Source organism: Bos indicus x Bos taurus, chromosome 3 (assembly GCF_003369695.1).
Source record: "Bos indicus x Bos taurus breed Angus x Brahman F1 hybrid chromosome 3, Bos_hybrid_MaternalHap_v2.0, whole genome shotgun sequence".
Lineage (NCBI taxonomy): Eukaryota > Metazoa > Chordata > Mammalia > Artiodactyla > Bovidae > Bos > Bos indicus x Bos taurus.
The window spans coordinates 112703028-112717123 of record NC_040078.1 but is presented as its reverse complement, the minus strand read 5'-3'; the positions used below and the strand labels follow the sequence as shown (position 1 = coordinate 112717123).

At 44.0% G+C, this 14096-nt stretch overlaps 1 protein-coding gene across 5 annotated transcripts in view; it reads right to left on the bottom strand.

The window, feature by feature from the left end:
• Positions 1-758: 758 nt before the first annotated feature.
• The window catches only part of GIGYF2 (GRB10 interacting GYF protein 2), a 129373-nt gene continuing 116035 nt past the window's right edge, over positions 759-14096 (bottom strand). For 2 of the 5 annotated variants that reach the window (XM_027537934.1, XM_027537937.1), the window contains exons 25-30: positions 12430-12639; positions 12093-12295; positions 10795-10949; positions 9074-9279; positions 6655-6802; positions 759-2595 (exon numbers count right to left, since the gene is read on the bottom strand). In XM_027537934.1, the coding sequence (XP_027393735.1) occupies positions 2528-2595; positions 6655-6802; positions 9074-9279; positions 10795-10949; positions 12093-12295; positions 12430-12639 (990 nt within the window). In that variant the 3' untranslated portion in view covers positions 759-2527. Of the gene's footprint in view, positions 2596-6654; positions 6803-9073; positions 9280-10794; positions 10950-12092; positions 12296-12429; positions 12640-14096 lie in introns of those variants that run through there. The other 3 variants (XM_027537936.1, XM_027537935.1, XM_027537938.1) reach the window with 3 other exon arrangements.

The following is a 14096-nucleotide window of genomic DNA, read 5'->3' as shown; positions in this document are numbered from 1 at the left end:
GTGGCTCAGCTGGTAAAGGACCCGCCTGCAATTTGGGAGACCTGGGTTCACTCCCTGGATCGAGAAGATCCCCTGGAGATGGGAAAGGCTACCCACTCCAGTATTCTCGCCTGGGGAACTGGGGTCTCAAAGAGTCGGACACGACTGAGTGACTTTCACTTCACGTTCACAGAAAGAGGTAAGAACATGGTCGCTGGAAGTGAAAGAGTAAATGAGACTGTGAAAAACTGATAGAATTGCGACAGAAACAAACATTCCTAGGAAAGAGTGGTTTCTTTCCAATATGTGGGGAACTCCTCAGGTAGAAGCAGTGCTGCTGGTTAAGCAAGCGTAATGTTCCATGACTAAAATGACTGCTTCCCCCAAATCTGCCGACCTTCTCCCAAATGCTTGTGTTTTTAACTTTCCCCCAAACAAGCGGAGTTGAGTCTAGTCTGGAAGGTGTGGGCAGGTTCTGGAGGGGACTTTCAGGGGGGTGGGGTGTGTGTGTCTGTGTGGTGAGGGAAGGAGACAAGCCACAGGTCAGCAGAGAGAGGCCAAGGAATACGGACACTGAATCAACTTACCCCATTTGCCTTGACCTCTACGCTCTCCAACTAAAGAACCAGTCAGCGTCTCCAAGCCTGCCGGAGAAAGCCATGGCTGCCTCCACATCCTGGGCACTCACGTGTCTGCAGCTTTTCCACGGTGTCAAGAACATGGCTTAGTGCAAAACTCACCTTGACAAGCGTGAGTACAAGAGATGTACCCAGACAGAATACCACCAGATTTTATTTAAGGTCTTTTTTATTTTCCTCCACACTGGCAAAAGTTCCGAGGGAGCTTAAAGTTCTGTAAACATCTTAACTGTCCCTCTTCCCCACCCCCACTTTTGAATTTACAAAGCAAAGGAGAGCAGGAGCCCCAGTTTTTAATGGTTCCCCATCTCCTCATGCTGTTTGATCCAAAAACTATATACAAGTTTGTAGCAGTCTCTGTATAGTTATTGTACATGTTTAGGAGGGAGGGCGGCCAAAAGGGATAGGGAGAATGCTGATCCAAAAGAATAAAAACAGAAAGCAAATAGAATCATCCCAAACCAAACAGCTCTCAGAGCAACTCCAGCCTTCCTTGGGCCATGATGTCAGAAAGGGAAGGCGCTCGACCAGGAGCCACCCGAACCACAGCACTTCTTGTGCGGGGATGGACGGTCCGGTGGCTGCAGACCAAAGTGTGACTGGCAATTTCAGGTGATGTTCTGTGGGGGGTTGGCGGAGGCAGGAAGAGTATTTGCTTATAAATAGAGCTTGAATACATTTATACTTGCAGTGAAGGGGTATTAGGAGGCCACGATCGAAGCCAGAACCAGGCTCCTCTCTCCCATCCCCTCCATCCCACGGGAATCTCCTGTTTAGTGGTTTCCACGGATGCAGGTCTTAAAAGATGGTCAGGTTTTGCATGTTCTCTTTTCAGAAAAGGCAAGCCAGCACCTTGCCGTTCCAGAATCTTTAGACAAAACCTTTCGGGGCCACAGCAAGACACACACGCAATGCTCTGAGGAACCAGATGAAATTCCGGGCTTTTATCAGAAGCAGTTTATCCCTATCCAAAATGAAATTATACAAATTCATACATATGGTAAAGATCCTAACTGCCTCTTAAACGAGACAAATTTTCAGCAGAAAGGCCCAAAACAAACTGGTCCTAGTCCTCTGAAGTAAAAATATTTATGGGAAAAAATCCGTTTTTGTAAGAAAGAAAAATTAAAAATAAGTTCCTCTCCCAGGCCATAGGGCTTCCTTTGTCCGATCAGGTTGGAGTATGCCAGGAGAGAAGTCAGCTTGCTTGGAAGTCACTACCTAATGAAGAAAAACCAAGAACCCTTTCTCTGAAAGGATCCTCAGAAAGAATGAGGGTGAGGGGTGTGCAACATCAAACCAATCAGTCTAAACCCCACCCACTCAGGGCCTCTTGGATGCAATCCCGAAGTTAGCCGTGGCGGTGCCACCTGCAGACTGGAAGAGCTCTGACTGTCTCTGTCAGACGCTCAAGTCACAGTCCGTGGGCGTTTTGTTGCTGGCCAATGTCTGTTACCATTAACTCTCTTCATGATTGCACCATTCAGACCCCTTGCCCGTTTGCGGGGTGGGGCGGGGAAAAAGAAGAAAAATAAAAATCAAACAGAAGGGAAAAAATGACAAGAGAAAGTAAATCGCTACTGGCAGATCCCAACACACTTTCTGGGAGACAGGAGGTGAAATCACGGCACCGTGAACACGTGCTGCCCACAGTCAGCCTTGCTGGGGAGGAGTCCCCACTGCCGCCCCCAAGACGTCCGGTCCACTCATCCACAGTCTGAGATGCGCACCAACAAGAACGGTTTAAAGAATCCTGGACACAAAGGGCTAGAAGAAAAAGCCTGAGATGATCGGTTCTGTGATTTGTTGCAGTGACAGAGAATATATGGTGAGTTAAGTGTTGTGTCCAAAGCTGGAGAATCCATGGTCGGCAGAGAGGAGAGGGAAGGCCAGTCTGCTCTGGCAGGCGCTCAGTAGTCATCCACAGTTTCGATCTCACCCATATTGAGTCGCTCCGAGGAAGCGTTGACTGAAAACCCTGCAGGGAAAAATCTGCAATGAGTGATCAATGTTGACCAGACAACCCTGTGGCTCAAACTCAGGCAGGGGGCTGGAATTTCAGTCTCCCGTTTTTGAGTATACCAACAGGGATACTAAAAGGAGGAAGAAGAAAGGATAAAGGTCAATGCAGCAGTTTTCTTGCCCTTCCAGTGAGAGATTCTATTTTTATATGTTTTATTTCTTAAGGTTCTGATATAATTTAATTAGGGAAGAAATACATACACACACCAGCATCACTGCTTAAAAAGAACTGCAAACCACTGTCCTGGGGAGTCCTGAATCCAGGCCTGGGGTGAGTGTGCATGTGTGTGTGTCAAAGCCAGGCCAGGCTGGCTACGGGGAGAAGTTCATTCAGGTGTAGCTACCTTAGAAGAAAGGGGCAGGGGGAGGACAAGAATAACACACTAAGTACTTTATAACCACTACACCAAATGACTGTGACATCTCAGTGAGAATAATCACTACTTCAGCCCCATTCACTAATTGGGAATACTTTGAATCCAAAACACTGCCAAAGTTCTGGTTGAGAGGTTCTGCTCTGGGGGTAGGAGGCTCCAGGGAACGCAGGCTACAAGCTCCTGAGAGCTCTCAGCTGCTCTTCCTATCACACAGAAGACAGCACAGAAATGAAAAAACTCCCTTATTCAGCTCAACCTACTGTAAGTAGACCACCAAAGGCAAGGATCTCACTGAGCAGTACTGATGAACCAAAATGCTATCTGGTTTAGAAAAGGCAATACTAGGACAGCTGAGCTTACAAACACTACTGAGGTCTGAAAACCTAATGCCATCAGTCATGTATAAGTTTTGAATAAACTCCACATAATCAGAGACTGATAAAAGGTACTATTAACAGGGCCTCTATGGAATGAGTGAGTCCCAAAATGCTTTCAGTTCAACCACCCTAAATGAAACCTCAAACTGTCTCAGTTGCTGTTTGAGTATCAAAAAGTAAACAGGCGAAGCTCTCCAGTCTAAAAGCAGCTCTGTTAATATTACTTCGAGCTTTTGCCCCCTCCTTTTTGCCCTTTAACATTCAAGTTTTCAAACAAATACACACTTTAAATGTACCAATAATACACAAAAATGTCTTACATAATAAAAATACTTTAATTACATTACACTGACTCCAAAATATCCTGATTTGAAAACATAAACATCCCTATTTTTTTTTTTCATCCCTATTTTTTAATCAAGGAAGCTGTGGTACAAGCTGTTTCCAAGGCCTCCTATTGGAAGAGGTTAGGATTCCAAACCCCAACCTGAGTTCTACCCCTCAACTGTGTTCCCATAACCTGCAGGACTTTTTTCCCGTCAAAATAATGAAAGGCTTAGTGTGTTCATACTTGAAAATAACAGTTATTTAGGTAAATGTAAACCCTAAAGAACAGTCTATGAAATGAACTATTACTCGGCTCTAAAAGAGCAAGTTTTTCTTTGACTTCACATGTATCTCGAGAACAAATGAAATGTGATAAAAACAAAATGAGCTACATGCAATAAAAGCGGGAATGCAAAAAAACACAAACTATTTTAGTCATACAGAGACGGGACTGGGAAAAGAAACCTGGGGCCCAAAACGGTTAAGTATTCACTGCTGTAACAGAATGATTACTGGACTGGCTTTAGCAGATGGGCTCTCCTTTACTTGTCAAAAAAAAACCAGTGAGGAGGGCACTCCTCCCCACCTGACAGAAGTGGGGTGCTCTGGGGGGTCACGAGACCCCAGGCAATACCAACAGGGACTGGGGCCCGGTATGCCCAGCTCCAACCACCACACTCTCTTAGGGTCAGAACAACAGATTCCCCTCACATGACTTTAAGGTCTGGGGGACTGTTCTTGTAAGAAAACTGTGACTGGTGAACAAGGGCACTTTGCGTGTGTATTTCTCATACCCAAGCACAGGGTGCTGGCTCACAATGGCACTTGCCAGCCTGAAAAACTAGAGGAAAACACAAGCGCAGTGCAGGACATGAGCATTAAAATGGGGCCGGGCTGGTTCTGAAGGTTTGTTTTAGAAGCAAAACGCTATTTTGATCAGTGACCACTTTCTTAATGGATACAATGGGGTCAAATTTGAATTTGTTTTCCTATTATGTGCATGGGTAACTTGTGACTGATGTATATTTGTTAATTTTTCTTAATCTGCAAGTCAATAAAGCATGTATCAACTAGAAACAATAATAAATGGTTAGTGGGTATGGGGCAGAAATTATCAGAGGAATTTCCAGAAGGTTTACTTGAGCAAAAATTCTCATTAAATGGCATATAAGCAAGAGCTCACCCAGGTGAGTTTCTTCAGTATATTCTGAATAGTTTTAATTCCCTTATATTTAATTTTTCTCCTTCCCTTTCAAGATATATACTCCTTAAAACTCGAGTCCCAGAACAACCTCCCTCTCATTTCCATGAAGGGGGATTTAAGTCCCTTTCTTTCTTACATCTATAATAAACAATGGGGTCAGATCAAATATTTAATCCAAAAACATTTACACCTCATTTTCAGAGGAACCCACCCCTACTGCCCTAGCCAAGTACCACAGCTAAATAGTGGGAGATTATTCGCTAGAACTCACAACCAGAACTGAAAAACACTCTAAAATCTACATTCATCTATTTCTGTCAAAACTGGACAAAATTTTGGATTGATCCATCCATCCTTAACGTAACCTTCCAAGAGAGGCAGAAGAAAACAAAACTGCGCCAGACCTCTAGGTGTATCCAAAGCCCGCTTGCAGAGCACAGCTCCAAGGGGCGGTGCTCAACACTAGGTTTGTTACTGGTGTATTATTTCCCCAGGGCAGGAAACCTCTGGAGTATGGATCCCAGCAAGGGCAGAGCAGTCACCTCTCACTGTACTGTCAGCTCTTTCACCTCCGTACGATGCCTCCCTGTCACTTCACACTCGGTCCACCAGCACTGAAACATCACGTCCTTTCCCCATAAGCCTGCTCCACTTTCCAGTGCTCATCATTTTATCAAAAGGGCAACTCTCTCCATCCTGCTGCCTAAACCTTTCCTTTCTCCTTGCCCAAGCCTATCCCTAACTTTCTGAAATCCATCTAACTCCTCTCCATCTCCAGTGCCAAAGCCCCACCCTAGGCCACCACTATCTTTCACCTGGTCTAAACTGCACTCTCCAACGAGTTTGCCTGACTTCCCAACCTGCCATCTTTGCCAATACAACCATTCTATTCCAGACAACACAGTTTTATAACATCTCATGAGTACATTCATGAACAGAGAAAAATTTTAATTTCATCCTTGTCGGTGAGGTTGTCAGGCCAGTTTAAGAAACAAAGGTAGCCCCATCAGCTTTGCCTATGCTGTTTGTTATTCCGGAAACACCATACCCTATCCTTCCTGCTTTTTCAAAGCCCCAATTCAGGCGTCACCTTTTCCTCAGAGCTGACTTGTATGATGACATTGGTCCCTAACACTGGGTAAGAAGAGTCATGGGGAAAACAAGAATAGCTATGGGTAACACAGAAGAGTGAAGAGAAAACAGACCTGCTGTGAAACCCCAGCTGCACTGCTAGCTGCTGAGTGACTCTGGGAAGCGTTCTCAATCCTCTAGGCCTTGGTTTACTATTGTTAATGCTGGAACATCGCCTCATAATGTAGTGTAATTCTGAGACTATTATACAGTGAATATCAACAAACATCTGTTCTTTTTTGAGCATCTGATTTGATTATGGTCTGCTTCCGCACAAATCGGCACTTTACATTTTAAACAACATTTACTGTTCTCCATCAGCATTATTTTCCAACGAAACTGAAAGGTTTTTAGGAAAATTTATGTTAGATATGAAAAAGTCTTTAAAATTTAAGGCACCATACAATATATTCTTTTTCTTGCTCCCTATAATAGATAAGGCATAGCTCTTGCAGAGATTCCCAGTAAATACTATTTTGAACTGGCTAAACAAACTTATTTTTTGTAAAAAAAATTTTCCTTCTTGAAAAACCATCCACCATGGGACTCGCATATACTTCACCCCCAACACCCAGCTAAGACTTCAGGCCTGTGCTCACCTAATAGACTAGGATCTGCTCGGACCATCTTCTGCTTTTTCTTCTTCTTGCCACTTTGTACAGCTTCAAAACTGGATTGTTGGTTGTTGGTCTGATTGGTCTGAAATACTGAATGGAGTGCACTGTGGTTCATGCCCCACACAGAGTCCTGTAACACAAGATGGCACCGCTGAGATCACACAGTGGACACGAGCTTGGCCCACCCTCAGAAACTGGCTCATCTGGCCTCACCTTACCGAGGAGGAGTTTAAGAACAGGAAGCCTACCACGGATTCTGGTAACAATGAAACTGAGAGCAGTCCACTGAGCCACCTTCTTCCCTTCACTGAGATTCAGACAACCCACTTAGGCTGTGTGTTCTCCACAAGGCCCATCCTGGGGTCTCCAGGTGTCCACACTGCTGGGACAGCACAGTTGTCAAAACCTCTCCAGGGGCTTCCCTGGTGGCTCAGTGGTAAAGAATCCGCCTGCCAATACAAGGGTCACAGGTTCGATCCCTGATCTGGGAAGGTCCCACCTGCTGTGGAAGGACTGAGCCTGTGCCCTGGAACCTGGGAGCCACAGCTTCTGAGCCTGCACTAGAGCCTGTGCTCCGTAAGAGAAGCCACTGCATGAGAAAGCCTGTGCATCACGATGGAGAGGGCCCTCGCTCACTGCAACTAGAGAAGAGCCCACAACCCAGCACAGCAAAAAATGAAACAAAACTAAAAAAAAAACAGACAACTCGCCAGACACACATGGAATCTAATCTGTACCATTCATCTGGAAGTTGCTCTCTGGCGATTTACACCCCTCACCTACTCAAAGTGGAAGGCTCCTTTGTTCTCCGGGCCCCGGGACAGAGAGGGGAGCCTACAGACCGGCTGACAGCCCATTATTAAGCAAAACAAAGTTCGTGTCATGCACTTTATTCATAGCAGCAATCCCAGAAGGGATCTGCTCCCAAAATATTATTCAAATACTTTATACCAACTGGCTAAACTATGAAACGGTCTACCAGCTGTTCACACTATGTGCTGCTCCTGTGAGAGCAACGCAGTCTGAACTGGGATCAGGCCCCCGAGCTGGGCGGCGGAACGGGCTGGGGGCGAGCCTGGCTGTGCGCAGAGGCGACCCTCACACACGGAGGCCTTGGTACTGCTGCACAGTGTCTTCTCTTGATTCCTTAACATATTTTTCCTGGGGCTGTTTGTGTTCACATCTTTCATTTTTCCTTCAGTTGATCCATTAGCCCCATCTATCCAAATGGATTTTAAATGCCCTATACTTCTCTGTACCTTACACATTGCTAAAAATGCACTCTGACAAACATTATCTCTAGTAGAAGAACTACGAGATTAAAAATATTCTTAAGCCTCTCCATGAGTCCTGACAGATTGTTTTTCAGAAAACTTGTAAAGACAATCCTTATCATTCATGGATTCCGTTATCTGCAAATTTGCGTACTTGAAGTGTTTCTGTCCTCACTCTGAATATGCGTGTCTACAGAGCAATGAAAACCTGACCTGCCCAAGATACATGTTCCCAGTTGAGGCAGAACTGGGCAATACTTTCTGCCTTCTTGTCTCAGCGCTCACACTGCAGAGGAGCGTCTTCCTCGGTCTGTTTCGGGGCCTGTTTCTACATGCTGTTGGTGATTCCTTGTCTAAAGTGGCTCCCGAGGGTCAAGTGCTGTCTAGTGTTTCTAAAGGGCCCAGAGGCTGTGATGTGCCTCAGAAACGTGTGTGCTAGGTACGCTTTATTCAGACACGAGTTATAGTGGCACTGGCTGTGAGTTCAGTATTAAGGAAGCAGCAATGTATTTAAATAACGCATCCTTAAACAGAACCACACACAGAACAAGGTTATCAGCATTCCACAGTTATAAGCTGACACAAATGCTATAACACAGGTCCACAGAAACCTAACCCCCTAGGAGCAATGGTTCAGAATTTGCTAATTCTGTGTTAGCAGCAAGTTCACAGAATAGAGCTCCCGAGAATAACAAGAACCAATTATACATTTACATTCTCATCAACAGTGTATGAGATATTTGGCAGGTACAGTATTGTCAGTACTGGAAACAAATGATCTGGAGCTTCAGAGAGTTACCATTGGTGAGTTTTAACTACTAAAACCAAATTTATGCGTCTATGACAAGTTGGCATTTGCAACTGGACAGAGGCACCTATATGAACCAAGAAAAATGGGGCTGGTATGCCTAACAGTGAATGAATAGTTATATACTTGCTATTTGGCAAGTTCACAAAGGTCTCAGGACATGTAATTTGAAAATGTCAAGTCTACCTGGTTTTAAAAGGTTCCAGTCATGTGATGTACAAAAATGGTAGTAGTATTTTAAAATTTCATTTCTCTGGCGGCTCCACTTTCAAGACACTAATATTGACCAGGGCACGGCACTCACTCTGCTGCCTCATACCTGCTGCTGCTGCTGCTGCTGCTGCTGCTGCTGTTGCTGTTGCTGCTGCTGCTGTTGCCGCTGGTTGGCTTTCTGTTTGGCACGGCGCTCAAGGAACTGCTTGGCAAACTCCTTGGCCTCAGAGGTATCTCCTAAATAGGCCCTAATGTAATCATGGACCTCATATGGAGATTCTACTTCCTTCAGGAACGAAACAAATGTGGGCACTGTAACATGAGAGGGGAGAAGACAGAGAGAGTAACAATGAAATACCACACAGCAGAGATCAGGGTCAGTCTTCAATATATTTTAACACCTAACAGGGACGTGAATGATGGAAACTGGAAAGGCATGCAGCTATTATGCTAAATATGCTAACTTCTTTAACCTGCTCTGTAGTCATGGGGGTAACCCCACTCTCATTTAATGCCCCAAATTGTCTGAAATATCACAGAGATGAAGGTATCACACGTGTATTTGTTTCACTAAATGTTATTTTGGTAGAAACTATGTTGATGGAAACAACTGCTTCCCTAAGACTAATCTGGGGATTCCTTTCTTCTCTTCTTTAAATTCAGTCAATATGTTTTAAGTGCCATGGTATATGCCAGGCACTATAACAGATACTGAAGATAAAGCTGCAGCCTCCTTTTGCTTCACTGAGATAACCTCTGTTTACACAGAAAAATTCGACATGAAGCAGTGTGGTGCAGGAGAAAAGTCCAAGTATCAGAGTTAGACAGACATGGGTTTAAAACTTGACTGAAATTTGCTCACTGTGTGACCTTGATGAGCTACTTAACCTTCCTGAGCCTCCGTTTCCTAATTTATAAAACGGGGATAACATCACTGACATTGTAAAGGTTAAGTTATGGCCAAAATTAACATCACTAGGATAACACGTATTAACCCCCAAAAAGTGCCTAGTACATGGTAGGTGCTTAATGGATGGTAGCCATTACTATTTTTCACTCTTGCTTTCTGACTCGTTCTGACCATCAGCTATGTCACACTGCTGCAAAGGAACCCTTCAATTCTTTTCCTGCCTTTTTTTTTTTTTTTTTTAAGGTTTCTGGCTTTAGAAAAGACATCAGAGATGGACTAGTTGAGCAAACCTCACGAGTTATGGGAATCCCGTCCACACCGACCTGACTGGTCTCTGTTCGAACATTTGCGGGTGAGGGAAGAATTTGCTTCCATCTCAGGCAGACAATTCTCTTTGTGAACAACCAACAAGCAGCAAGTTTTTCTTCAAACTGCGCTGAAACCTTTTCATTTGCATACATTATAGGTCTCAGCTTTATCCCATACAAAGCATGTCTACCTGCTCAGTCACGACTCCCACCCCTGCCCCCAAAGGCAGGAAGGGGAAAACTCTCACGGCACCTCAGTCTTCTCTCGTGCAGGCTGACCTAGGTCTCCAGTGTAACAGTTAGTCTCCTTTGTTCATCTGGTGATGCTCCCCAAAAATGAGCAGGAGAGAACCGTGATCTCTTCTGCCCTGTCCATCACAGGACAGCCTGCAGCTACCCTGGTGTCCACTGGTAACCTAGTTCAGCACAGTATTACAGAACTTTTCTCACAAGTAATGCTGTAAGAGAGTCAAGTTCTTACAGTAGGTGCAGGACTTGACCTCCATCAGACTTCACCTCCTGAAGGCTGGCCCATCATTTCAATTTCCTAACTCTTTGTGGGGCCTGCTCTGCCATTCCACATGCTGGGTTTCCCTCCCCAGTTCTTACCATCCAAGTTATTTGCCGTATTAAGGGCATGAAGCATCTGTTCACACCACTGGGTAAATCCATCTTGGGCTTTATTTACTCCCTGAAAGAGCTTCAGCAATTTTTCTTCTTCTTCTACTTTCTTATTCTGCCGGTTAGACACACCTACAGATTTACTAAAGCAAAACAATAGGGTGGTATTATATTCCCAGGAACTGTTACTGTTATAATCACACTCTAACACCATACATAGATAATGTCTTGGCAACACTGGATGGCCGTCCAGCAATCCAATTCTTGGCTCCGAAAATGAAAACAAACAGACAAACAAACAAAAGTCCAAAAACAAAAAAGTGAAATACTGGGGTTGGGGATGGGGGAGTTTACTCACTACCTATTAAAATCTAGCCTCGGTTAATACATTCTAGTTTGTGAATACGGGCTTCTTTTCAGAGAAATTATTAAGTTCTTCTCATGTGTCCGTTGGTAAGATTTTAAATTTTGCTAAGCCTCAGTTTCCTCATCTGTAAAATGATACTAATACTTCTTTGGGTTATTAAAAGGAATAAAAATACTATATGCAAAGGCCTAGAGCACAGTGCCTGGCAAAGATGCTCAACATGTTATTCAGTGTCCTATTCATCACACATTAAGCCCTCAGTTAATTGAGAAGAAATATTCTGACAGCACTACCATTTATTAAGTAGTTACTATGTGCCAGGCACTTTACTAACTACTTCACACGTATTCACTTAACCTTTACAACCACACCCATGAAGCTGTTATTGTTATCTTCATTTTACAGATGAGGGAACTGAGGCTCAAAGAGGTTCCCTCCTGCCCAAGGTCACACAGCTCGTAAGTGCTAGTGCTGGGATTTGAATTCATGACTTAACATTAAAACCCATGCTTGTTCAACAAAAAGAAAGATGAATGTAAGATGTAACAAATTCATCATAAAAATAAAACAGTTTAAGTGTTTATAATACTCTAACTTAAAATTTTAGAGAAAATGCTAGAATCTAGAGACCACCTTAGAGAAATATTCAAGAGCAGTAACAAAAAATATTAAGCATTTACCACGTGACAGGCAATAGACTCCATGTCCAGCAACCAAAGGAGCCACTAGTAATAATACCGATGTGTTTCCATAGGGAAGAAAAACAATCATCAAACTATCACCTTACATGCCAGGATATAGGTGAAAGTAAGTAAAAACTAAATAACTACCTTTCTCTGGCCACCCAGTATCATACTCCTCACATGCCCTTCCTCCCCCAATCCACCAAGGAACACAGGTCAATCGCTTTGAGCCCTACCTGAGACTGGCGTTTTTATTTTTGTTTGTTGAGTTCCTAGGTCCCACCTCTTTCACTGCATCATCCCAGAATCCCATGTTGGAGTTTTTAGTGTCAGCACTGCTCCAGATACTACTGACTAGGTCAGAGGCCCACTGGTTAGGGGGACCAGTATTTATAGAGCCCCAAACAGAATTCCCAATGCTGGTGTGCAGGTTGGAATGCTGTTAAAGAAGGAGACACAAATAACTACAGTTAATAACATTAAAAAGACAAAAAGAGAGCCCACCAGTCAGAACAGATAACTCACACCGCCAGTCCACACAACAACCGCTCAGGTATTATAATACGGACCCACCGTATTATTCCGGGCTCTGTTTGGCTGCTGGTGTTGCTGCTGCTGTTGCTGCTGCTTCTGCATCTGCCTGGCTTCTTCCTGTTGGATCTCCAGAAGAGACTTTGCGGTGCCTGCAGGTTTGCTGACGTTCCCCCAGCCTGAGAGTTTCTGCTGTTGCTGCTGCTGCTGCTGCTGGAGAGCTTTCATCAATTCCCTCTGCTGGCGCCTCTGCTGTAGGCACAACAGAAGTGTGTGTGCTGAGACGCTTCAGTTGTGCCTGACTCTGTGATCCTATGGACTGTACCCTCCAGGCTCTTCTGTCCATGGGAGTCTCCAGGCAAGAATACTGGAGTGCATTGCCATGCCCTCCTCCAAGGGATCTTGCCAACCCAGGTATCACACCCACGTTTCTTACGTCTCCTGTGTTGGCAGGTGGGTTCTTTATCACAAGTGCCACCTGGGAAGCAACTAAACAACTACAGTTAACTACTCTGCTGCAAATACAGATGAAACAGTCAGAAGGACTGAGACGAGAATAGACAGAGATTAAGAATTACTTCTTAAAAATTAAATAGGACTTCTGATTAAGCATAAAAATGTAATATGTTTATTTCCAAAGTCCTATCAAAATGACAAAAATAATTTTTTTCTAAAACATAAACTTTAAAGACAAAGAGAACAGAAAAGTTTTTAAAAGGTGGAAAGCAAGCAAATAAAGACAGCCAATACAACAGACCCAATACGTTGAAACCAAGTAAAAGGAAGCTCAGAAACAGGTCAATTCATACAGAAAGCTCCGGAATTACAGGCATGGCTATCTCAAACAAAGGAAGACAAGTCTGTAAAAAGCAACATCAAGACCCTGACTACCTTCCCCACCCAACACACTTGGCAGCTATCCCTCACCTCTCCCCAGCAGAAAATTAAAACTTTCCTTTTTAAACAGGCTGAACCAGTTAAGTGGGATTATTCTATAGGAAAGCTGGTCGACCTACTGTAAGAGAATACACCTACAGATACCAACAGATGGTGGGATTTGAATGGAAGAAACCACTATAGACACCATCACAGCAAAGCCCAGCAAAGTGCCACATGCACCAGAACCTCCTGACAGCTCCTCAGTGCCTTATTCCTAAATAAGAACAAACAGCCCAGCCTGTAAGATGAAAGCCAAAGACCAAATCAAACAGAATTCTGTTGGAACAGAAACAAGGGGAAGTAGGAGTGATCAGTAAGTATTATTCTTAGAGTTTAGATGTTGTATTCAGTAGAACAAGAATAAGAGACTATAAACACAAATACTTAAGAGGGAACAATATATGGATTAAGAACTTTAAAATAAGAGAGCATACATTAAAAGTTCAATAGAAGGACTGAAAGAAAAGATTGAGAAAATATTCCATCACAAAAGACAACAGAGAACGAGATGGAAAGAAATATGTGTACATGCTAAGTCACTTCAGTCTGTCCGACTGTGTGACCCCATGGACTGTAGCCCACCAGGCTTCTCTGTCCATGGGATTCTCCCAAGCAAGAATCCTAGAGGCGGCTGACACTTCTTCCTCCAGGGAATCTTTCCAACCCAGAGATTGAACCCTCGTCTCTTACGTCTCCTGCACTGGCAGGTGGATTCCTTACCATCAACGCCACCTAGGACAACATGCAGATGACAAAATGTTGAGAAACAG